Genomic DNA, 25,391 nt, shown 5'->3' with positions numbered 1-25,391 from the left:
AGCCACTGTTCATTATCCCATACTGGCATAATGATATGATCCCACCTGTCAGTGATTGTTTCTTGGGCTTAGAACTTGTGCTCCATCATCTACAGCTGCTCCCTGAATGCCAACAACAACCTTGGATTGTTTCTATGTCCTACAGCAATCTAGCCTCCAAGGAATTGTCATGTTCCCCACGACTACTCTGGTGGCTCTGCAAATACTGCAGGATCAGGCATGCCATGCTCGCAATGCTCATCACAATAGCGCAGAGCTGTGCAGGATCCGTGCTTCTCACAGACGGTGGACAAGCAGGTTTGGGGGGCTTTTGAAGAGACGTGTGAAACATTATGGGATGCAGATAAAATTTCAGATGGAGAAAACTGCATCCTGAAACACTGAAACCATGTCCCCTGTCACTCCTGCGCAACTCGTTTACCTCATGAGGCACTGCAAACCACGAGTTCCACAGTGGGATAGCTACTCACGGTGCACTGCTCTCTGCATCAATGGAAGCGCTGCTAGTGAGGACGCACACTGCCGACAAGTAGCATAGTGTGGCCGTGCAAAAGTGATTTAATTACAGCAGCAGCTGTACATCAGTGTAATTTAGGTCAACTTAATTTTGTAGTGTAGACTTGCCCTTCGTGCGGAATAGCTACTGCACGCTGAATTCTGTCTAGATTATTCTAGCAGAGCTTCCACATGTAGACAAGCCCTAAGTTTCCACTGTCCATGAAGGACGTGTGCCTATCATCTTAGAACCCTTCTTAAATCATGTATACCTACAGTGTTTTTAAACTTTACAGACTCAAAAAATAAGTTTAGCCATTTTTACTGCAGCAAAAATCCAGTTTCCCAGTAGCAATAGTTTTGTATTTATTTTTGAACTAATGCAATGGATGGCATGAAAATTTCCCCCCTCCCCTTCCTGTGGAATGCTTAATAGTGCCTAGTAATGGTAACTGGATTAAAGGATGGTATGGTACAAGTTCAGACACTCTCACAAAAATACCTGTAAATTGTGATCCTGCTTATTATAAAGACTCAATCATTTCTGAAGGACAAAAGGAACACGTAACTGGTGGTGGTTTCTGTATATGGTGCGTTGGTTGGGGGGGGAGGAGAAGGAGAAGGAGAAAGGAATTCTTAAAATAGCCCCAAAGGGCTAAATTCCCTACATTTGATAGTATTTACATTCCCCCCCACCAATAATTCTGTCCATTTCTATCAAAATGTGATAAGGCTACAGTCACCCGAGCAGCTCTGCAATTAAAGTAACATCAAGAATTTCTAGTCAGGATCAAGCTATAGAGAAGATAAGAACTTATCTTAGGCCTCAGTAATACTTCTGTTGCGAGAGAGGGAGGAAGGCACTAGAGAACTGTTAGGGAATGGAATGTGGTTAGCCTGCTGCCATGGGAATACATATTTGTAATAGTTTGTCTTGAAATGCCGAGAATGCCTGAGAATCACTAGCCAAAGCCTTTGCACCTAGCCCTCCTTGAAAGGCTCGCAGTGATAATCAAGGACACTCAATCACAAACAAGGCCTAAATGTCTTCCCTCCCCCCAGCTTTGCAGAGCAGAACAAACCCATTGAAAGGGCATGAGGAAGGCTGCACAGTAGGAAAAAGCAGCTATACAGGCTGCCCACCACACATGCCCACCTGCCAATGTCCCCTCTAGAAAGTCTCTGCACAACTGACAGGCCATACGGAAAGGGGAGGGGAGCAGAGGGGAAGGAGTGATCAGAGAGCAGGGAAACAAGCCAAGAAACAGCAGCTCTGAGCATGTTCCTTTCCCTGTGCAGACCAACACTTGTGTACAGTAAGCTTAACATTGTTCAAAGCAGCATTAACTAGCCGTGTACACTTTGTGATGCTCTTCACAGGAACCTAGACGACAAAATGAATGGACAGGGTTGATGCCCAAATTTTCAGAGGATCCCCGGCCTCTGCATCTTTTCCTACACACACCCTGTTCTGCAGAGTAAAATGGGAGAAATACAGTGTGACAATAAAATAAGTCGAAACCCACTGGGAGTGGAAGAATTAACTACTTTATTCTTTGTATAGTACCAACATTGTGCTGGATGCTTTGTTCCTTTTCCCATTGGTTTGTGTGTAATACAGCATCTGACTAGGCTCTCGCACTAGTTTTACAACAGTGTAATTCCAACGACTTCATTGGAATTATTCCCGATTTACATCAGTGTAACAGGAAACAGAATCAGGCTCTCAGGGCCTATGTCTCCATCCATTTAGATCTCCTAGCACAAGTAAGTATTCTCTTTCCTCGTATCCAGGTATCACACCCTAATTTATAAACTTCTAGTTCTTTTTCAAAGTTGACATCAAAACGAGACCTTAGCTTGAAAGTCTGAAAATAGTAATTGCCACTTGTGACTTCTAAATTTATCTTCTGAGATTTATGAACTTCTTGGATTAAAACTGCACTGGAATTTGTCAAGGTACAAAAACGACATCATCTACATGCCTCATTTAAAAAAAAAGAAGAAGATAATCATAGATTTTAATGCCAGAAAGAACCATTACATCATCTAGTCTGACCTCCTGCATAATACAAGTCATAGAATTTAGCCAGTAATTCCAGCATCAATCTTATAATTTGTTTGAATTACAGTATCTTTTAGAAAGACTGTTATAAAGATTTTACATGACAGAGAATCTTCACACCCCTTAGTAAGCTGGTCCAATGGTTAAATTACCCTCACTGTTAAAAGTGTGCACCTTATTTCCAGTCTGAATTTGTCTAGCAACAACCTCCAGCCACTGGATCCTGTTATACACCTGTCTGCTATGTTGAAAAGACCCTCTACCCTCTTGTTTTGACACAGAAATGAGGTCACTGAGAAGGGTCAGACGCATGGAGTCCTTGTGGTCAGGTGAGCATAAGGACTGAAATGATAGCAAATTCTGAGAGTAGATATAAGATGGAGGGGCTCCTTCCACACTCTCTTTCCCCTACCCCTGTGCACCCAGGCAATGGCTAGCCACAATGCAGCCATTAGTTAATTACATTTGTATGCCGTCTGTTTTAAACATTTCTGGATTTTAAACTGGAAAGAATATATATGATTATAGTGCTAAACCTCTTTATCTACAATTGGCCAAATTCTTAGCCCCTTCCTCAGCTTTTATTCATCCTTACACAGGTAAGCACCCTTTGGCCCAATATTTCTAAAACATTTATGAATTATTCAGATTATTCTTTTACATTATGTAAGTTATGTTGCTGCATTTTGTAAATTCAGGACTTAAATTTTTGCTTATTAGTCTTGGAGTTCAGATACAGCCAACTCTGTCAACAGTTTAGGGAAGCTGTTGCAGTGCTAATGGATTTTAAACTGTGAAAACTTAGTGAAGTGGTAATTGTATCCCACTTTTGTGAATAACTCCTTAACATTGGTCATGAAATCCTACCAATCAAACTGGACCATGATAAGACACTGAAATACATAGGAAAAATTAAGTGATTAACTATAAATAATGCCTGTTTACTCAGTTGATTTGCCTCCTGGGTATATTTAGAATTGTATCTGCTTACATGAGTGAAAAAAAATATTTTTGCTACTTGATATTCTTAGCACTATGGCGCCAACATAGCTATGGGAGAGGAAACTGGATAGTTAACATAATGGTTAACTAAATTCCAACTGCAGAATCTTTATCATTAATAAATTCACAGGCCAGAAAGAACCCAGCTTGACTTTCAACATGATTCCAAGTTGAGTTTGCAGGTTGACAAACCCATCTTTTTACTTATAACCTGAATAAATGTGATTTGGCAGCTTTTCTTACAACACAGAAATTTGTTATGTGATAGATGAAATTCACCCTGTGCAGAAAGTCACCAAAGTCCCTCTTAAGTATCAGGGGGTAGCCATGTTAGTCTGTATCCACAAAACCAACAAGGAGTCCGGTAGCACCTTAAAGAATAACAGATTTAAAATGACTTAAGGTGAAATTCAGGCTTAACAGAGAAGAACCAAACTTTCTTTTTCTTTCCTTAGAAAAATAAGTTAAAGTGAGGAGCCAAGCTCAGTGAAATACCTAATTGTAAATCCTAGTTCTTGTCTCTTGCTTCCCAGCCCTTGAGAAAGCGGGGGAGAAAAAATGCCCTGCATCACTAAATACGAACCCTTTGGAAGATGAAGGAGCAGCATTAATGGATTCTGAAAAGAAGAAGGTCTCAACTGGTCCTTCAGCTAGAAGGGTGCCACACATGACATAAGGTCCTCCAGAAAGCAAATGGATCGGAGGGGGGCTAAAGTTCTATCAGAATGAAGATGACACTGAAATACATAGGAGATGAGATGCCTCCCCACCTCAAACCAAATGACTGTTATGTTTATTTGTAATATACAATATGAAAAATGCTTACTATGAACGCATGTAAGGAAATCTGGACTTCTTGTATACGGTGACCCAAATTTCTCAATACAAGCTGAAGAACAGAAAATGAAATTGTTATTATTAAGTGCCAGCTGTCACAGTGTGTAAATTGATATCTGGACTGCTGATGTATCATTAAGCAAGGTTCTGGAGGGTAGATACAAAATCCATGTTAAACTGTAGCCCTTCAGATGCATTCTGAAAAATTCTTCTCAGTTCATATAAATATTTTAGCTCTGATGTTCAGTTGAACAGTTTATAATGCTACTGTACAATATGATCATTCTACCAGATGCTACTATTGTGCTAAAAGGATATTAGTAGCTACTAAAGGCTGACCTACTAAATAGAAAAGATTTCTCTCAAATCTAAAAAGCAGGTAGAGTTTCCTAAAACTGCTGATATATGTAATGTTAAATACTAAATGTTCAATGCAAATGTAAAGCAATGTGGTGGTATGACAATGATACACAGAATGTAAAAAGCAATAGGTCTGCAAGCTAATACTCTTATTTAAAAATACTTTCAAAACTAAACTATTAAAAAGTGTATTCACTGTAGAAGACTGCAAACTGTTTACTCTTGATGTAAGCTACAGAAATAAATGCAACATTAAACATACACTTTATATATATATATAAATGTAAAGTGTTTGTGTATGTCATTCTATAGATATAAATAAAATATACCCACTTTAAAATCATATGAGGAGCAATTGGTTCTATTTCAGGATGGAATAGAGGATCTCTATTACATTCTTTTGGACAGACTGGCTGTCCCACGTTCCAATGTTAGGCACACATACCAGCACTGCCAAAAAGTGAAAGTAATAACTGTAACTCACCCAAGTATTTCGGGTAAAAATAGTCCTGTGGGAGAAAGAAAAAAAAGCAAAGATTTATTGGGATAATGTTATTTTCTATTATCAATTTTATTTATTTTTAACTGCTGATGCTAGTTTGATGGTCTAGCCTGGTGGCGGCACAACGGGGTCCAAACGTAGGACTCTTAACTTCTTTTGCCCTGGGCCAATGGAGACAGAAGAGAATGGAACTGATTACTTTGATCTGAAGGGGGAAGGGGAAAAAATGGTTTGTCTCAAAGAATTTTTTGACAGCTGACCTATGAAGTGGCACTGGCAGTGACTGAACAGGAAGCCACTTACCCACTATCCAAGAAGTAAAGATGCTGATCATGGCATGAGGTAGAGGAAGTAAGAGGTATCTGGGGATAAAAACCAGAGGGAAAAGTACAGAATCATTTAGTCACCCACTGCCCCCTCTTTGGAGTCGCTCTGCAACAGCAGAACTCTGACATCACCTTAACCATTAGAGTAAAAGCCTAAATTTCGCCTTTGCCTCTAGAACGAGGAGCAAACTATTACTCTGAAGAGTTTCCCTTATAAAACTGCCCAGTAACGTATACAACTAACAATATCTGTTGAAAGAAAAGAACACTCTGAGCATTCAAATATGGGGATGCACCACAGCAGCATGGTTTAGAATCAACCCTTTTGATACCAGGGACCAGGTTGCTGCCTTCCTAAACTGCATCAGGGAGATCTCAGGGACCGGCGCCAGTCCATGGACCAGTTACTGAGAAAAACTGGTTGAGAAGGGTCAATATATTTTTACAATGCATTTTTTTATATAGGCCACAAATTGCCTTCAGAGGTCTTTGAAAAAAATGGACAAAACTCATAGCTATGGAAAAGATCTCTTTCCAATGTTACATCACCCTTAGTACTTTTACTTTAAATTGCTAGTTTAAAATATTGTTAAAACTAAGGTTAACAGGATTTGGATGACTCAGGATAAAGTACTGACAATTTCAGGGATTTAAATTTTGTTGTTTGAGTTAAGCATACTCTTCCCCCAATGATCACGAAATCCTACATATAACTGTCAGTCTTTGTGAGGCCACTTGAAAGATTTCAGTACAATTCCAGTATCTACAGTGAGGTTGAGATGGGTTTGATGACATGTTTTGTAATTATCTTGTGTACCACAAGATCCGTTTAGGCAGCAGAATTCCCAAGATTCTGAAACTACTCTAAACTCCTATTACCACACGCACACATGCATTATACACACACTGATACGACACCCATGGACTGTCAGCTGCAATCCAATTGACCAACTAGGTCATGAAATCTAGAATAATTTTGCATTACTGTCTTCCTCTAGACGATCAAAAGCTTTTGGTGAACAAGCTCCATTTGCTGAAACACAGCCACATGATCTCAACCTAAAATCAAAGAAGCTTCAGTAAAGACTAGTGAAAGCTGCAGCACATTTAGATTAAAAGGACATACAAGGCCAAGAATTTCACTCTCAATGGAATCACTAAAAATTTGGTTTACTAAGGACTCAGTGAGGACCTCAGAATCTGGTCCTTAGCATAACATTTAGACCAGGTTTCTTTGGATTTCGGCTACTTTTACTGTTTTTTAGCCACAGTAAGAAATCAAAGCTTTGAAAAACATGGAGCAAAAATTGTATTTATTTTTATTTTCACACTAACAGTTTAAGTATGTCAAAGAGCACCAGGATGTGCACCTAACATACTGAGCCACAGTCAGTACTTGAATTGTAAAAGATGTATGTATCTGATAGAATGATCTGAAATTTTCTTAAATCTTTCCCCTTTGTTAACCTACAGCTGTGAAAAATGGGGATGTAGCACAACCACAGACACCAGCCTAATCAATTTACTGGCAAAAGCAATATTTGAAGTGAATCAGAAAGAACAGAAGTGGCATGTTTCATGTACATTCATCTAAGTTGGCTGCTATTACGATTGTTGGAGCTCTGTTACAAAGAGAAGCAGGGCAGAAAACTCCACTAGCCTACTCACTTGTGATGAGTAAGACGAATATTGGGAAAGTACCATCAACTTGTTCAGAATCCAAACTTCCATTTAAAAATTATTAGCTGTTTTGGTTGCAAACATAACCTTCTAAACACAAATTCAGGGTAAACTAGTGCAATGCTAGTTTACTGATTCTATGGACAAAACTGCCTCTGCTACTGCTCAGGGCTTTCCAAACAGCAACAAAATGAAACTTACCAGATGTTTGTCCACTATAAGCTGTGGCCCAGAGACATACAGGTTAAGTAATTAATTTCAACTGAAGTCTACAATATAATTTTAAACTCTTTTCTCCCTTCCTCCAGTGGCCCATTTATTTATTTTACACCAAACTCCTCCCTTATCAATAATAAAGATCAATATTGCCCCTCAGACTGTAGAGGGCCTCTTTGAATGGTTCACTCTTTGTCACATATTTTAAATAAAAATGAGACCGATTATGCGTTTTAATATCATTTGCTCACGATGGTTTAACTTTTTATTTAATGGGCTTAGTTCTAAGCTGTAAGAACAATGAATTAAAGTAATAACAAGAGCGGAGCTGAAAATGACTTCCCCATCCACCATGTCCAGGTGAATTTCCACTGTTGCAAGTTTCCAAAGAGCTAGAGGTTCTCTGTTTTTTTGGTTGGCTAAAACCAAAGGATTAACCCAAAAGGAATGCTGAATTACTTCCAATTGTTAGAACAGAAAATGACTTAATGTCAAGGTGGTATTATTTTGCAGGAGCACTGGTTAGCACTTTGTATTATTAAAGCTTTGAAATGTTTCTAGTCTGTAGAATAATACAGTGAAACTTACCTGTTTTCTAGCATGAGCACTGAGCTCTATATCCCCATTTCATAGATTCCGATAGCCCAAACCTGAAAAGTGCTCTGAACCCTCAACTCCCATGGATTTCAATGGGAGTTGAGGGCCCTGAGCTCCTTGCAGGATCAAGCCCCTACTAAATAGTCACACATATCTCAAAAAGTATGCAAAGTAAGAGTCTTCCATTCCATTTTCAGGATCTTCTAAGAATAAAAAATAATACAAAGAGAAATATTTTGTGGCTTGCTAATATATCCATAATATTAAAAAAAAATGTGGTGAGAGATGCACTCAATGCATTGTTTAGTTTTGAACTAGCTGACTTAAACATTAGTTTGTTGACATCTCACGATCCAGAAAGCCACCTAGTATCTATAGCATTAAAAGGCAACAATTTATTAGCTGATCCTTTTGTGGCCACTACAGTGGCAAAAATAACCACATAATTATAGTCAATGTTCGTTTCCAGCTAGGACTCTAAAGAATGGAATTAACACTGACATATTGTCACCCCTTTCCCCGGATTTGTTTTTACAGTAACTGTTACAATAAAAAAAAAAAGATATGAGGCACATGCTTTATTTACCCAAAATTACACACAAACATCTTCCAGACCATAACACAACCTCACCAGTCAGCATAACTATCCCATCCGTCAATAATATCCCACTCCAAATGAAGGGAAGGCAAGCACACTCCAGCCCTGCATGACGGAACTGTTAACCTCCATCAGAGAATGGCCTCCATCAGTGCAGGTATGAACAATTCCAAACTCTGCGTGCTCCCATCAAAACAGGCAAAATGTTAATGCCTCTTACTTGTGGCTCAATACAATGTCTCATTTTGTCTGGATCCTACTTGTCAATCAACCTACTTTTGTACCTAGGGAAGCCTCAACTTCCAAGGGTGGCTTTGCATACCCTGCAGCATCCGGTGTTGCTTATGTCATCTGTAAATAAGCAGTTTACAATGTGACATGTGCCCCCACACTGATTCAGCACAGATCTCAGGTGGGAATGGAAAAAGGAGGAGAGGAGAAGGTCCAGGAGAGGTCTCACATGATCCAAGCCCCCTCCCCTCCAATGAAGTGGAACTATGGCATAGTGCCAGTCTCTCCAGACAGGCTCTTGCTTGCCTTCTTCCATTGAGTTCAAGAGAAAGAGACCTTTTTTTCACGGTCCAGGAGATAGACTCATTTTTAACTCAAGAGATTTAAATACTTTTTAAAAAATGAGTCTTTCAAATGTGATGAATGCAATCTCTTTTCCACTTTCTGTTTCCATCATTCCACGGCAGAAGAATTTTTATAGGTATTTGGTCCTTTACTTCAGTTTATTTTAAATCCACTGCCATGAAACTCACCTCTGGCATTACCACCCCAAAGCTAGTGAATTTACACCAGCGTCATAATTGACCCACCACATATTTAGAGAAGATGGAACATCAACTCGGAAAGCAGTCCTTAGGTAAGTCACAGTATATAAATAGCTCTTCTGAAAACATAACCAAGACCTTGCCTACAAGAGGGAAATTTTCCCACTGTGGCTAAAACTAAGTCTGCAATATTGGGAGCCCTAGAGTAGATTGTCTATCAATTGCCTGTGTTTTGTTTTAATGTCATATCATGTAATCCTTATCAGAGCCGGGTCTAATCAACACAGTGCTTACACACTGGTGGCAGCTGGTGAGAGTTCATCTACACTAGGGCTTCCAATGTTGTTAACACCAGCAGGTCTACTAAACAGTGTTAGCAAAAGTGGGCTGTTTTATGAACATTTTCTCAATGTAGACAGGGACACAGTCCTTCAAGCGAGACAACATCTGAATTTCTAATGTTCAACAACAACAAAAAGCAGAGGAGGGGAGAATCTTCTCAGGCCTTCTTTAGACTTCACAAACAAAGCATAAATGGACATAAAAGCCAATTTGCTTTTTCTTTGCAGCTCTGCTTTAATAGCCTAGCTTTTTTTTTTACCCTCAGGAAACAAAATGCAGTGCAACAAAACCTGCAACAGAACACTATGCTTTCCCTAGCAGAAGACGGGAACCATCTTATCGACCTTCATCAGGATAGGTACTCTGTAGACCCATGGAATCAGCACAATAGTTTGTAATTGAATTCATTTGGTTTTCTGGTCTACTTGCAACATTTTACAATTAAGTGACAACCCCTGCACCATTTACTGTTATTCAAAACCTTACATAGATCTTGCCTTCCACTTTCTATTTACCGAGTAGGTTTTCATCTAGGATTCATAGATTCCAAAACCAAAAGGGACCATTGTGAAAATCTAATCCAACTTCCTGTATAACACAGGCCACAGAACTTCCCCAAAATAATTTCCGCAACATATATTTTAGAAAAACATCCATGTGGCATAGCCTCCTGGTTTACAAATGTAATTTGCGCTTCCAAACTATGTGCTTGCATTTTTTTGTTTTACACTTGCAAATGACTAGCCAGTGCAAATGTAAGTCATTATATCTAGCTACAAGTCCAAATGGCTGACTTTTGCCTGCAATGATACCAGTAATCATTTGTGTCAGCAAATTATTGCACACATTTTAAGGGTGCAAATTCAGCACTATAACCCTAAAATTCCCATGCATAAAGGGAAAAGGAGGAGGTTTGCTTGAAATCTAACAACATAATTAAATGGCACTGTGCTATAATTAATAATTTCCAACCAAATATGTAAATTCAGCTTGAGCTAATACCTTGTTGAGTGCCCAAGCCTTCTTTCTCATAAATGGCTTGTCAGCTCAGTCATGGATTATGGTCACAAAGGGCTCAGCCCTGGAAAGTGCTGAGCCTTATTAACTCCTATTAACCTCAGTAGGAGTTGAGGATATTCAGAAATTCGTGACGTATTCTGCATATTGCAGAATCAGGCCCATAAATAGTTCACAGCTTTTCTGTGTGTAATTTTTCACCAAACAACACTTTACAGGACCTAGCAAGTCAGCTCAACACCCAACTAGAGTTCCGATCCGTCTTCAGTACTGCCACCACAACACAAACTTGTATCTTCTTTGGGTGGCACTTGGGCACAGTGCCTGTTAAATGCCCATTCCACACTGCACAACTATCCCCAAGCACAAATAGTATGGCTATCCCCAGGGCTGGTGCAACCACTAGGCGAACTAGGCAGTCGCCTAGGGCAGCAAGTGGTTGGGGGCGCCCAGGACCGTCCTCAGGCATAGGCAGCTGGGTTGGGCACCTGAAAATCTGGGGCACCACTGGTCTTAGTGTCCACCCTACCAGTTTTCCTATCCCTGTTCTGTCCCTTCCTGCAGGCTCTGAGTCTTCCTGGGAAGGGATCTACTAGTTAAAAGAGAAATAGTCCCCAGCCTGCCAGACTATTAGCACAACACTGAAACTGTTAATTTAAGGGGTAATGAAGACATTTAACAGGCATTTGCCAGCCCCCAGGTATCTACTGTCAGTTTCTGAGGGTATGGCTACACTTATGAGTTGCAGCGCTGGTAGTTTGCAGCGCTGGTCATCCAGCTGTGTAGGAACAGCGCTGGTGTGTGGCCACATTTGCAGCGCTGTTGGGAGTGATGCATTATGGGCAGCTATCCCAGCGTTCAAGAGGCAGCAACGTGCTTTTCAAAAGAGGGTGGGGTGGGGCGTAGTGTGACAGGGAGCGTGGGGAGAGAGAGAGAGTGGATTTTTGGAGCCAACACTGTGTGTTAGCTTCCTGCCTTGAAAAAATCAGAAAATGCTTCCGACCCCTTAGTCTTAACTCTTAGTTGCAAACAGCCTGCATCTTCTCTGTCAAGCAAACACTCACTCCCTGCCTGCCTCATTCACAGGGGTTATCTCATTTGATTGATCACAGCAAACGGGAGCTGTGTTGGTTTTTTAGATAAGCAGCTCCGGTAGCAACAAGCCGGAGCTCCGAGTTCACAACAAAACAAAGAGAGGCTGCATAACAAAACAAAGAGAGTAATTTAGTTAAAAGGATTCTGGGATATCTGCTAATACCCTGGAGGCCAATAACAGCGCTGGTGTGTGTCCACACTTGATGAGCAGTGCTGGATCACCAGCGCTGCAATGCTTATACCCCAAGCAGACCCAGGTGTACGGCCAGCGCTGCAGCCAGGGAGTTGCAGCGCTGGATGTGCCCTGCAGGTGTGGACACTTACTAATTGCAGCGCTGGAAAGCCTCCAGCGGCGCTGCAAATCTCAAGTGTAGCCATACCCTGAATGTATTTACTCAGAACATGTCAGTCTAAAGGACCTTAGGTTTAAAATTTGCTTTAAAAATATTTCATTAGTGAGTTGGTGAAGATTATAAAATTCACATCTCTAAAAAATCCTTGCATAGATTTTTAGATGCACAATCATCTTTAGCCTTAAATGCTTGGATCTTCAGACATATGTTTTTTTAAATAAATTCTTCAAAAGACCACCTTATCTAAAATACACATTTTATTACTATAGTAAACAAAACAAAAACAAAAAAAAAACAAAAAAAAACCCTTACTTCCAAAGTCTTCCTGTCCTTTCTGCCATCCATTTCTCCCTTCACCCTCTCCCCCCTTTGAAGGAAGCAACAGCCCTTTGCTTCCAGATAGCTGAACAAAGAGTTTCCCTTTCTTTACTTCTGACTATCTGATGAACTAGTTTTAAGAAAAATCAATACCTTAGTAAGATATAAAATCCTTTGTTATGCCTAAAATCTTTGGAAACATATTTTTTAAAGTTGGTGAAATTTCATAAACACGTCTATTGTTATGGAGATCACACACAGTAAATTATTGTTCCCTTTTTCTAAAAGCAGTGAACATTGTTATGAACACACTAAACCTCTGTGACTGTTTAATTTAAAATAATGTCTGTTTCAGTGAGTTAAATATGTAGTAATCTGGAATGATTACTTTATGAAGGCGTAAGAGTACATTTAAAATATAAAATCAGCTTAGAAATACTGATTAAGAAAATGTAAAACAGAGAAGAGATGCATCATGTATTCCATAATATTTAATGCTGTATTCAGCAAGACCGTTGACTCACCCTTACTACAAAGTTTTTGCAAATAAATGTCTGAAACTTCAGGGCACATCAAAAAACCTGTGACTGACATTTTTTTATTCCCAAGTTTAGTGCTTTTAATTAGGTACCTTCTGCATGTCCATTTTGCATGAGGGAGAGGGTACAGGGGTCTCTGTGGGGAACTGTGACTCTCCACCACCGTGAGGTGGGCCGGGCGTCTTGTTATTCTTTCTGCCTTGTCCCTCCGCCCCCGCTCGGCAGCAAGCTCAGGCTGCCGTCGGGCATAGGGGCACCAGTTTAATAATACTGCATAGGGCCCCATAAATCCTAAAGACAGCCCTGGGGGCGCCAAAAAGCGGTGCCCCGGCTCAGCAGGGAGAAGCCGCCTTCCAGAGGCACCGGAGAGCCAGAGCATTGGCTTGCGGGGGCGGTGAGCCCCAACCATGGAGGAGCCGGTGTGGCGCAGGGGGGCAGGAGCCCTGCAAAGACGGTGGCGCTGTTAGCAGGGAGCAGCCGTGCCCTCCGCCCCTCCTGCCCAGGCTGTGGCCTGGCTCCCCCCCAGGGGGCTCCTGCAGGCTGCAGCAGATGCATGCGGGCAGAAGCCCCCATGCGCCCCCCAGCTCATCCATCGCCACACTCGGGCTCTGCGGCTCCTGGGCATGTGAGCCGCCACCAGGGCGCAGGGCCCTGAGCCTGCTCTGGGAGGGGCAGCGGCGGCAGCAGCTCACGGTCCCGGGAGCCGCAGAGCCCAAGCGTGGCAAGGGGGGAGCCGGGGGGTGCACGAGGGCCTCTGCCCGCATGTATCTGCTGCAGGAGCCCCCAGAAGGCAGCTCCTCCCTGCCAAGCTGCTGCAGCAGCCCAAGCCCGGCAAAGCCAGTGAGTGGACTCTGGGCAGGGGCCACGGGGGGTGGGGACGGCTCATGGGGGGGAGGGGCGCGCTGTGCACCCTCCAGGGGAGTTCAGGGGGCGGGGGGAACCTGGTCTGGGGAGCAGCCCCTGGGCACGGCTGGCCCCTGGGGTTTATAAAGGCTCATTGGGATTTGCCCCTCAATGAACCAATGTTACCGGGGGGAGGGCGGCCCAAGGTGGAAGTTTCGCCTAGGGCACAAAATATCCTTGCACCAGCCCTGACTGTCCCGTCCATTGAGTTGCTGATTTTGCCCAATAAACCACTCACCTTTACTATAATATACCTTTAAGAAAAGGATTTCTAGTACCAGCAGTTGTGTTTCTATTCTAAGGGAATACAAGGTGTCACTATAGAACCAGAGAAGCTGGAAGCCAAAGTTTAAAACATCTTTTCTTTCACTGACACAGGACTGTTTCCAAACAGCATACTCTTGAGCGCCAGTCAAGGATTTTTGTGGTCAAAAATTAAAATTAAAATAAAAAATAAAACCATAAAACCAAGTTTGCATGAATTAAAGAAAATAATATCAAGATAGTAACAAATGGAAAGAAAAGAAAGAAACAGCCACATGGCTCATTGTTGAACAGAAGGCAAACAGCAAACAATGAGGGTTTCTACTGGCAGTCTGAGTCCATTCTTGATTAGGAAATAATTATTTGAAATGGATTAGAATGATCCTCCTTGTCCAAATGCTAGGATATTTGTTAATGATTTTGGATTACAGTCTGTCTCCACTGGGCTGGTTATAAACTATGTTAATCTAGTCCAGTTTTTAAATTACTCATGCCATGAGGATTCCTCTATCACTTCCATGGGGAGTCCACCTATCTTCCACTGGTACCATATTTTTCCTCAGCTATAATAACCTGCAATTTTAAAAGGATGAATTTAATTTGTTCTCCAGTCTCTATTTACCTAACCTCTTTACAAATCATCCCTAATACCACGTTGCATCCTCTTTAGTTGCAACATATCCCAATGTGTATTATTTGTAAATTTAACTAATATATTGTTTATCCCTCTTTGGATCATTAACAATGATGTTAAAAAAACACTGGACATAACTATCCCTGGTGTAATCAAAAAAGACATCTCCCCTCAACTTGATACATTACCATTTATCGTTACTCTTTGGGATCATTCAGTCATACATCATTCAAACAGAACGACCAGGCACATATCCCATCCATTCTGAATTAAATGTTCAAGTCAGGTCTCAGAGAACACTGTATTAAATCTTTTACTCAAGTACAGATACATTACACTACATCTATCACATTCCCTTAGTCTATTGATTTTATTCCACTGTTGTATATGGTGGTGTTGTAGCTGTGTGGGTCCAAAAATATTTGAACGATAAGGAAGGTGAGTTAATATCTTTTATTGTTTTGCTCTTATTTCAATTATTTACACAGAGTTTTTTAATTTAAACCTTCATTACCCACAGAACCTGAGCACTTCACCACATGAATAGACTCAGGCTGTGTCTACACTACAGGCCTTACAGCGGAACAGCTGTACTGCTGCAGCGGCACTGCTGTAAGGTCTCCCATGTAGCCGCTCTTTGCCGACAGGAGAGAGCTCTCCTGTTGGCATCATTAAACCACCCCCAACGAGTGGCAGTAGCTATGTCAGCAGAAACGCGTCTCCCGCTAACATAGCAGTTCCCACACCGGTGCTTCGGTTGGTGAAACTTGTGTCAGTTAGGGGTGTGTTTTTCACACCCTGTCCAACAAAAGTTTTACCAACAGAAGTACTAATGTAGACATACCCTTAGTCTCAGAGCAGACAGACAACTGAGGAACAGGAAAGTTCAGCAACATGCCCAAGGTCACACTGGAAGTCTGTGGTGGAACCAAGAATTAAACCTAGATCTCCTGGGTCCCAGTCCAGCCTCTTAATGACAAAGCCATCCTTCTTTCCCCATTCAATGCTGATGAACTGTTCTGGAGCTCACTGGAACACTCTTCCAGGAGTAAATCTGATGCGTGCTGTCCTGAAAAGCGCCACCACCAGGTGTCATTCAGCCCAGTTGCAGCCTCCCATTCATTTCTCCCTCCTTCTCTTCAGCTAGGTTCTCTTTGTCCTACACTGGCAGGCAACACAAGGCGCCTTAGTGTGGGCAGGACACCAAGACCTGCTCTTTATCCTCAGCTTCACAAGCCTCTCCCTCTTTGGGTTTCACTGTTTATAATCAAGGAAACAGAAAAAAGGAACCTCACTAACAGGGATGTTGCTGAAGCAGAGAGCCTAGGGAATAGACTGCCACAGTAAAACAGCCATGAAGGGAGCAGACAAGGAGGAGGAGAGATCTGTTCAATAACTTCCACCAGATATGAGAGAAAAAGAGTGATGTAAGGAGATGATGAATCCTGGTTTCAAGTGGCTTGGAATATTGTCACTTAATATTTGTTCAATTATCTTACTAGGGTTTGAAACTGGGTGTGTTGGATGATAGTTACCAGGATTACATTTTTCCATTTTAAAGGAGAACAGTATCACATTTTCTGGTTTCCTTCCAATCCTCTGGTGCTTCACAGGTTCTTCATAACTATTTAAAAGTAACTGTCAATGGTTCACTGAAGACCCTGGAAAGCACAAACTGTAACTGCCAATTTGTACATATTCAATGTTTCCAGTGTAATCCTTTACCTGATTTTCATCAACAGATGTACTGTCTGCCTTAATTCCCAATAGTCCAGTTCCCCTTTTCTTTATTTAAAAAGGAAGCTGTTCTGCCATTTTAGAATCATAATTGATTTTGTTTCCCCTGACTTCTTAATGGGCCTGTTTTCTCTCTGGTATTTATTCCTTACTCTCCCTTTCAACCCCCAATATCATTATAAAAGTTCATTGTATCCTTAGAATTCTTTGGCTCACACTATCACACTAACTCATTCTGATTTTCCTGTGCTTCTTCCTTTGCTCCAACCCTGTATAATCCCACTCCCTCACAATTCTCTATTTTAAGTTTCCTTTTTCCATCATATATATGAACAGTCTCTCATAACCCCATACTAGGCGCTTCTAGTTTCTCATGTTTTTCCTCACAGAGGAACTGTGGTCCATTGTGTGTTAGTTATGATGTGTTTCAGGATTCCCAGCTTTTTTCCACACTTGCGAAAGTGGACACAGCTCAAACAGGCACAACTCCAGTAGAGTCAGTGGCAAATTTGGCTCATCTCTTCCAGTACAGTTTCCTGCTGCACTGGGTTCACAACATTTCTTAATTTCCCCAAAATTTCCTTTCTTGAAATCTATAAATCTCATACAGTTGTGTCTGGGATTCCATTCTGTAGTATACTTAGCTTAGGTCATTAGACCAAAACTCTCCTCTAATTCTCATGCATCTGATGAAGTGGGTATTCACCCACGAAAGCTCATGCTCCAAAACTTCTGTTAGTCCATAAGGTGCCACAGGACTCTTTGCTGCTTTCTCTAATTCTCACACTCTCTTGGGTACATTTAGCATAAGCATAAACAAATACCACTCTAATGATTTTAACTGAGCTGGCCCCCTTTATGCCAGCAGTAATTTGGCCCTTCATTTACAATGTAGCAAAATACTTTAAGAATATAAAAATGTTAAAAAAAGATTTTCTAGAACAAATCTTGCAAGATTTTGCCTTGATTGAGATAATATTCTATAAAGGGATGAGGATTTCTAGACTGAAAGATAATATAAATATTATTCATGTCTAGACTACATATATCCACTAACAGAACCTGAAGACATTTTACACCTCTTAGGCCTTGTCTACACTACAAGACTATTTCGAATCTACTTAAGTCGAATTTGTGGATTCGACCTTATGAAGTCGAATTTGTGTATCCACAGTAAATACACTAATTCGAATTTCTGAGTCCACAGTAACATGGCTGGCGTCGACTTTGGAAGCGGTGCACTGTGGGAAGCTATTCCACAGTTCCCGCAGTCCCCGCTGCCCATTGGAATGCTGGGTAGAGCTCCCAATGCATCCTGGGGGAAAAATGTGTCGAGGGTGCTTTTGGGTAACTGTTGTCATTGAACCGTCAATCACGCCCTCCCTCCCTGAAAGCTCCAGCGGGAAATCTGTTCGCGCCCTTCTCTGGTCGGTTACAGCGCGGACGCCACAGCACTGCGAGCATGGAGCCCGCTGCGATCATTGCTGCACTTATGGCCGTTGTCAACTCCTCGCACCTTATCGTCCACCTCTTCCACAGTCAGCTGCTGAGAAATCGGGCGAGGAGGCTCCGGCAGCGCGGTGAGGACAGGAATTCACAGAGTGGCGCAGACCTCTCACAAAGCAGGGTACGCCGCGCCGTGGAGATCATGGTGGCAATGGGTCAAGTTCATGGTGTGGAACGGCGATTCTGGGCCCGGGAAACAAGCACGGACTGGTGGGACCGCATAGTGCTGCAGGTCTGGGATGAATCACAGTGGCTGCGAAACTTCAGGATGCGTAAGGGCACTTTCCTTGAACTCTGTGACTTGCTGTCCCCTGCCCTGAAGCGCCAGGACACCCGGATGCGAGCAGCCCTGAGTGTGCAGAAGTGAGTGGCCATAGCCCTCTGGAAACTTGCAACGCCAGACAGCTACCGGTCAGTAGCGAACCACTTTGGCGTGGGCAAATCTACCGTGGGGGTTGCTGTGATTGAAGTAGCCCACGCAATCGTTGAGCAACTTCTCTCAAAGGTAGTGACTCTCGGAAATGTCCAGGACATCATAGATGGCTTCGCCGCGATGGGATTCCCAAACTGCGGTGGGGCTATAGATGGGACTCACATCCCTATCCTGGCACCAGCCCACCAGGCCAGTGAGTACATTAACCGAAAGGGCTACTTTTCAATGGTGCTGCAAGCACTGGTAGACCATAGGGGACGTTTTACCAACATCTTCGTTGGGTGGGCGGGCAAGGTTCATGACGCGCGTGTTCAGGAATTCTGGTCTGTTTAGACGCCTCCAGGCAGGTACTTTCTTCCCGGACCACAAACTAACGGTTGGGGATGTGCAGATGCCTACAGCGATCCTCGGGGACCCAGCCTACCCGCTAATGCCCTGGCTCATGAAGCCCTATACAGGCGCCTTGGACAGAGAGAAGGAACTCTTCAACTACCGGCTGAGCAAATGCAGATTGGTGGTGGAGCGTGCTTTCGGACGTCTCAAAGGGAGATGGCGGAGCTTACTGACTCGCTCGGACATCAGCGAAAAGAATATCCCCGTAGTTATTGCTGCTTGCTGTGTGCTACACAATCTCTGTGAGAGCAAGGGCGAGACCTTTTTGTCCGGATGGGAGGTTGAGGCAAATCGCCTGGCTGCAGTTTACGCTCAGCCAGACACCCGTGCCGAGAGAATATCCCAGCGGGAAGCGCTGTGTATCCGGGAGGCTTTGAAAGCAAGTTTCCTCGGAGAGCAGGGTAACCTATGACTCTCCACTTGCTTTCAAGAGAAACTGACCCTGGGCCTGTGTCTGTATGTGTCGATTTCAATCTGCGGTTACATACCCCGTTCTCCAAGTTTCCCCCACTTCCAAAGCACGTTTTAAAGCAAATTAATTGTTACACTCATTATTAATAAATCTTTGTTTTACTTTGCATTTCTGTTCAGGTGTTGAAACATGGACGCATACTGTGCTGGGCACGGTGTGCACTGATGTACAGACCGCTTGTTCCATAGAGGAATGACATCCTCCTGCTCCTACATAGGTCTCTGGGGTGGGGGACGGTTGCAAGTGGTTGTGCATGAAGGGGAGGGATTGCAGGAAGGGGTGGGTTTGCAGGAAGGGGCGAGTGGTGCCTTCTTTGGAAAGGGGTTTGGATGACGGCAGTGGGCTGCGGGTTTGGGCGTAAGAAGGGGTGAGGGGTGTGGGGGAAGGGTGAGTATCTGTCCGTGGATGAGGGCTCTTGTTGGGGCTCAGGGCAGCGGAGAGGCTCGGTGCTACGGTGGAAGTGCATGGTAAGGGCAGCGTGCCTTAACATTAAGGGGGTGGCAGGCGCTAGGACCCTGGACAAGCATACACATCACAGAATGACCTGGGGCAGCATACACCACACAGAGTGACCCTGGTGCCTACTGACTGCAGTGTGTGTGTGCCCTGCAGTTGATCATGGCCCCAAGTCTGTACCCTGGTAATGTAGGCTATACCGTGCAATTATAAATCCCCTCCCCCTCCCATACACAAAAAAATCCTCTGACACGAAAGACGTGACCGAAACAGTGAATAACAGCAAACAGCTTTTAATAATCTAATACACAGTGGGGGGATGAAACTTGGATTTGGGACTGGGTGAGCCTGTAAGGGAAGCACTTCTACAAATGTATAGCGTGAGAGGTGTGTGGTACATTAGCGCTATGCAGTGGTGCAGTGACAGTTCTCACGGCCCCTACCGCCCCTCCGTCTTGTACTTTTGGGTGAGGGGGGGCAGGACTTCTTGGCGGGGGAGGGCGGTTGCAGATACACTGCAGGGGGGCTCTGTCCTCCTGCCTGCGGTCCTGCAGAACATCAACAAGGCGCCGGCGCGTGTCCGTTTGCTCCCTCATTAGGCCAAGCAGCGTTTGAGTCGCCTGCTGGTCTTCCTGCCGCCAGCTATCCTCCCGTTCGATGTGTGTGCGATGCTGTTGACATAGGGTCTCCCTCCACTGTCTCTGCTCTGCCGCCTCAGCTCTGGAGCAGGCCATCAGTTCCGCAAACATCTCGTCCCTAGTCTTTTTCTTTCGCCGCCTAATCTGCGCCAGCCTCTGCGAGGGGGATGCCGGGGCAGTCCGGGAAAGAGCCGAAGCTGTGTGATGGGAAAAGTAACTGATTTCCTTGAACAGATACATGTTTGCGAACAGTGAACACAGTCTAGTCAGTTTCTCTGAACAAGACCATACAGGGCAACAAGTCTCATGAGATCTCAGGACAAGTTCGAGATTTCGGAATACGCTCTCATTGGCTGCGGCATTGCACAGGAGAGCGGACAAGTGGGGAGAGACAGCTGAATCCGTCTAGCAGACAGTCCTGGTAAGCCTTACAGTACATTCTGCTTATCAGTTAATGGATAGCTGTGCCCTCCCGCTAAAGGCAATCTAGAAATCATATACTCTGACCCTTTTCCAGCCACTCCCGCCAGTGCACGGGAAAGATCAATGTATGCTTTTCCTATGTGGCCTACAACACGTGGCTGTTAAGCGAGGGTCATTGTTATGCAAAGTAAAAGTCAACCATTCACAACAGTAACAATACACTAATTGCCCTAATTAGATGCAGCATTTCATGAACGAGATCACCCTGATGCGGGTCCCTCGGAGTCACAAAGAGCGGATGCTAAGGGAAGCCCTGCAGAGACCAGGACCATATGCGGCCATGCTTGTGGAGGCGATGATTCCCATCTACATAAGGATGTCCTGGCGCGGAAGAGTGTGCTTCCACGGAGCACCCAACAAGGCACCTCTCCCCAGGAACCTCCTGCGGAGGCTTTTCGAGGACCTAAATGAGACCTTTCTTGAATTGTCCCTGGAGGATTATTGTTCAATCCCTATATGTGTGGACCTACTTTTCATATAGTTTTTCATTGAAAATTTTATATATAGCATTTCTATTTTTTTATACCTGTTTTATAAAAAATAAATGTTTACATGTTTATAGCACTTACCGCCTGATCCTTCCCCTGATTCAGAGTCCGGGTTAACGGCCGGGGAGGGTTGGTAGGGGATCTCTGTGAGGGTGATGAAGAGATCCTGGCTGTCAGGGAAAGCGGTTTTGTGTTCGCTGTCACCTGCGCCGTCCTCCACAGACCCTTCCTCATCTTCCCCATCGGCGAACATCGAGGAGGAACTGTCCAGGTTCACTATGCCATCCACTGAGTCCACGGTCACTGGTGGGGCAGTGGTGGCAGACCCACCTAGAATGGCATGCAGTGCCTCGTAGAAGCGGCATGTCTGTGGCCGGGCTCCGGAGCGTCCGTTTGCCGCTCTGACTTTTTGGTAGCCTTGTCTCAGGTCCTTGATTTTCACACGGCATTGCATTGCATCCCGGCTGTATCCTTTCTCTATCATTGCTTTGGAGACCTTCTCGAAGGTCTTTGCATTCCGCTTGCTGGAGCGCAGCTCCGACAGCACAGACTCCTCACCCCACACACCGATCAGATCCAGGACTTCCTGGTCTGTCCATGCTGGGGACCTCTTTCTATTCTTGGATTGGCCGGACTCCTCTGCTGGAGAGCTCTGCATCGTTGCAGGTGCTGCGGAGCTCGCCCCGATGTCCAGCCAGGACGTCAGATTCAAAGTGCCCAGACAGGAAAATGAATTCAAATTTTCCCGGGTCATTTCCTGTGTGGCTGGTCAGAGAATCCAAGCTCCGACTGCTGTCCAGAGCGTCAGAGTGGTGCACTGTGGGATAGCTCCCGGAGCTACTAAGTTCGATTTGCATCCACACCTAGCCTAATTCGAGCTAGCCATGTCGAATTTAGCGTTACTCCACCTGTCGGGGTGGAGTACCGAATTCGAACTAAAAAGCCCTCTAGTTCGAATTAAATGGCTTCCTGGTGTGGACGGTTGAGCGGTTAGTTCGAATTAACGCTGCTAAATTCGAATTAAAGTCCTAGTGTAGACCAGGCCTTAGCTCCCCTTCCCTCCTTCCACCATTACATTTCTTGCTACTTTTCTAATGTGATATTAATATTTAGATATCTATATTTACATCTCTATTATTAGAAGTGTGACCTAAATATTTCTACTGCCAACATCCTTCCTAGAAGAGGGGAGTAAAGTTTCAGAAACTGTAGTCTATGTTTGTAACTTAACTGTGTTGTATTGTACACATCATGTGACGGGACAATAACAAACATTCATACTTAACAAGACCACTCAATTGAACTATACAGCTGACCTTTACTATACACTGGCCATTGCTCCTGCTTCATAAATACAAATTCTTGGTAAGCTCAGCTGAACACAAAGAATGTGGAGGGTTTTTTAAAAATATGATAAGAGGCACCCATTGTGACTCATACTTTTCCTAGAAGAGTTAAATTGTCTATGTCCTTGCAAGCCTTCATGTGTCCGCTCTATAGCTAAATTCATAACTGAAACCATGCTTAGATCCAGTATGTCTGGTACTATATCTACTGCTCTCTGATGCTAGACATCTATCCTGAAGGCAGAAATTTAGAACAACAATGCCAAATTTGCATCCATGTCAAAAAATTCTGCATGGAGAAAAAAATCAGAAGACAAAAAAAGACAACTCATGCTTTCTTATCTCAGATACCATTTTTTGTTTTCAATCACTAGAAGTAGCCATTAGGCAATCAGTGAATTATGCTACATACCTTGTGTAACTATACCAGTTCTCTTGTCTACATCTCTGCCAAAACAGAAGTGCCAAAGGCTGTAAAGATGTGAACCCTTTGATACACAGTGGGACTTATCCATACGTATCTTGGGAAGTCAGTTGCCCACCCTGCACAGAAATGAATATTAACTGGTTTTCCATGTTACATTAAATGTGCACAGTAAACACAGAGGGCTAGATCCTTAGCTGGTGTAAACTGACATAGCTCCATTGATTTCAACAGAGCTGAAGTCATTTACCCCAGCTGAGGATCTGGCCAGAATCCTTAAAAGATCTACTGCAGAGGTTGGCTACCTCTGGCACGCGGCTCGTCAGGGTAAGCACCTTGGCGGGCCGGGCCAGTTTGTTTACCTGCCGCATCCGCAGGTTCGGCCAATCGCGGCTCCCACTGGCTGTGGTTCGCTGCTCCAGGCCAATAGGGGCTGCGGGAAGCAGCGGCCAGCACATCCCTCGGCCCACGCCACTTCCCGCAGCTCCAATTGGCCTGGAGCGGCGAACCACAGCCAGTGGGAGCTGCGATCAGCCAAACCTGCAGATGTGGCAGGTAAACAAACTGGCCCAGCATGCCAGGGTGCTTACCCTGGCGCGCCACATACCAGAGGTTGCTGACCCCTGATCTACTGTAATGAAATTTCAAATGTCTACAGCAAAAATACTAGTAATTTCTTGGTAGTAACAACAACTGAAAACAAATGACTATTGTGGCAAATAGCTGCTGTGGCAGCTCAGTAGCAGCAACAATTGACGAAAACAAGAGACTGCATCCTAATCCCCCCTCATACCAAGCTGACCTATCACACTTTTTAAAAAGTGAAATCCATGCTCACTAAAAAATTGCTGTCAAGTATCAGAGGGGTAGCCGTGTTAGTCTGGTTCTGTAGAAGCAGCAAAGAGTCCTGTGGCTGCAAAACGTCTGTTAGTCTATAAGGTGCCACAGGACTCTTTGCTGCTTCTAAAAAATTGCTAGTTACTTTCCCTTGCACCCTTCATTCTACTCATACAATTGTAGAAATTCCATTTTAGGAATTGGTCAGCCAAATTCCAGACCAGTTTATCAGCAAGCTAATAATAGCTGACGGAATACTACAGGCAAATATTTGTGTATTACTGCCTTTCATAAAGGCCCTCATCAACATGTTAACTAAGATAACATTCTTATCTCTGTATCCAAGATGTTTTGCAACTTCAACCTTATTTATCACACCTAGCTCATTTATTTAAAATGTTGCACTAGAAAGCAATCCTCCTCCATTAACATGCTCCCTTTCTTATTTTTCTCCATCAATATTATCTGTTGAAATTCTCTCTGATTATTTTACTTGCCTCTTTTACCTGCCAAAAGATTTCGGCCTATCCAGGAGTTCTGCAGCAATATATAAAGATGCTGCAATAGGCTTCATTGAAAAGATAGGCTGCAAGACTACGCCAATGTAGCATGTATTTGTTTTTACCATTTATAGTCATACAGATACTACAACCTTGTTTTCTTTTAAGGGTAGGAAAAAATTTCAGACTAGAAATGTAACAAATGATCTTCCCTCCTCCAGTCTGGGACTAGTCAATATTCTCCCTAATATAAAACAAAAAGCTGTATTTACTTGCAAATAAATGGTTAATTTAACCCTACATGGTATAATGTGACTAACAGTTGATTCAAGTAATCACAAATGTGGCAACACCACCATTCAGGTTTAAGAGACTTTCCATCTTTGCTAACATCTGTTTGCAGGCGTGTTTCCGAAGAGTTGGTCAATAAAAGAATGCGTGCAAGACACCAAAATGACAACCATGTAGTCATCCTACCTACTGTAGGTGCAAGTCAAAATGTTCCATTTCTGTTTATTGGGTCAACAGAGCTATCTTTCCACAAGATAAAAATCCAAAATTGGCTCTGGAGCAAACTTTATAGGATTAGCAGGAAATCTAGGCTTTTTACTTGACCAGCTTAGCACATAGTGAAGTACAACTTGCCTTGTCTTGACTAGAGGTTTTTGAAGGCATTAAACTGTAACTAGCTAATATGATTTCATATCATTTCTTTAAATCTAAGGGTTTGTCTACATAAGGAAAAAGCCTGCAGTAGTT

The 25,391-nt window shown here is 43.3% G+C and overlaps 1 protein-coding gene across 2 annotated transcripts in view; it reads right to left on the bottom strand.

Annotated features, from left to right (window-relative positions):
* GAS6 (growth arrest specific 6) overlaps positions 1–25,391 on the bottom strand; it is a 69,456-nt gene that overhangs the window by 39,648 nt on the left and 4,417 nt on the right. For both annotated transcript variants that reach the window (XM_045007274.1, XM_045007265.1), the window contains 2 exons: positions 5,244–5,268; positions 4,389–4,451 (listed from right to left, as the gene is read on the bottom strand). In XM_045007274.1, coding sequence (XP_044863209.1) covers positions 4,389–4,451; positions 5,244–5,268 — 88 coding nt within the window. The remainder of the gene's footprint in view (positions 1–4,388; positions 4,452–5,243; positions 5,269–25,391) is intronic.

Source organism: Mauremys mutica, chromosome 1 (genome assembly GCF_020497125.1).
Source record: "Mauremys mutica isolate MM-2020 ecotype Southern chromosome 1, ASM2049712v1, whole genome shotgun sequence".
In the NCBI taxonomy this organism is placed as follows: Eukaryota; Metazoa; Chordata; order Testudines; family Geoemydidae; genus Mauremys; species Mauremys mutica.
Note: the sequence above shows the minus strand (reverse complement) of the source record. Positions and strands in the feature narration are given on the sequence as shown.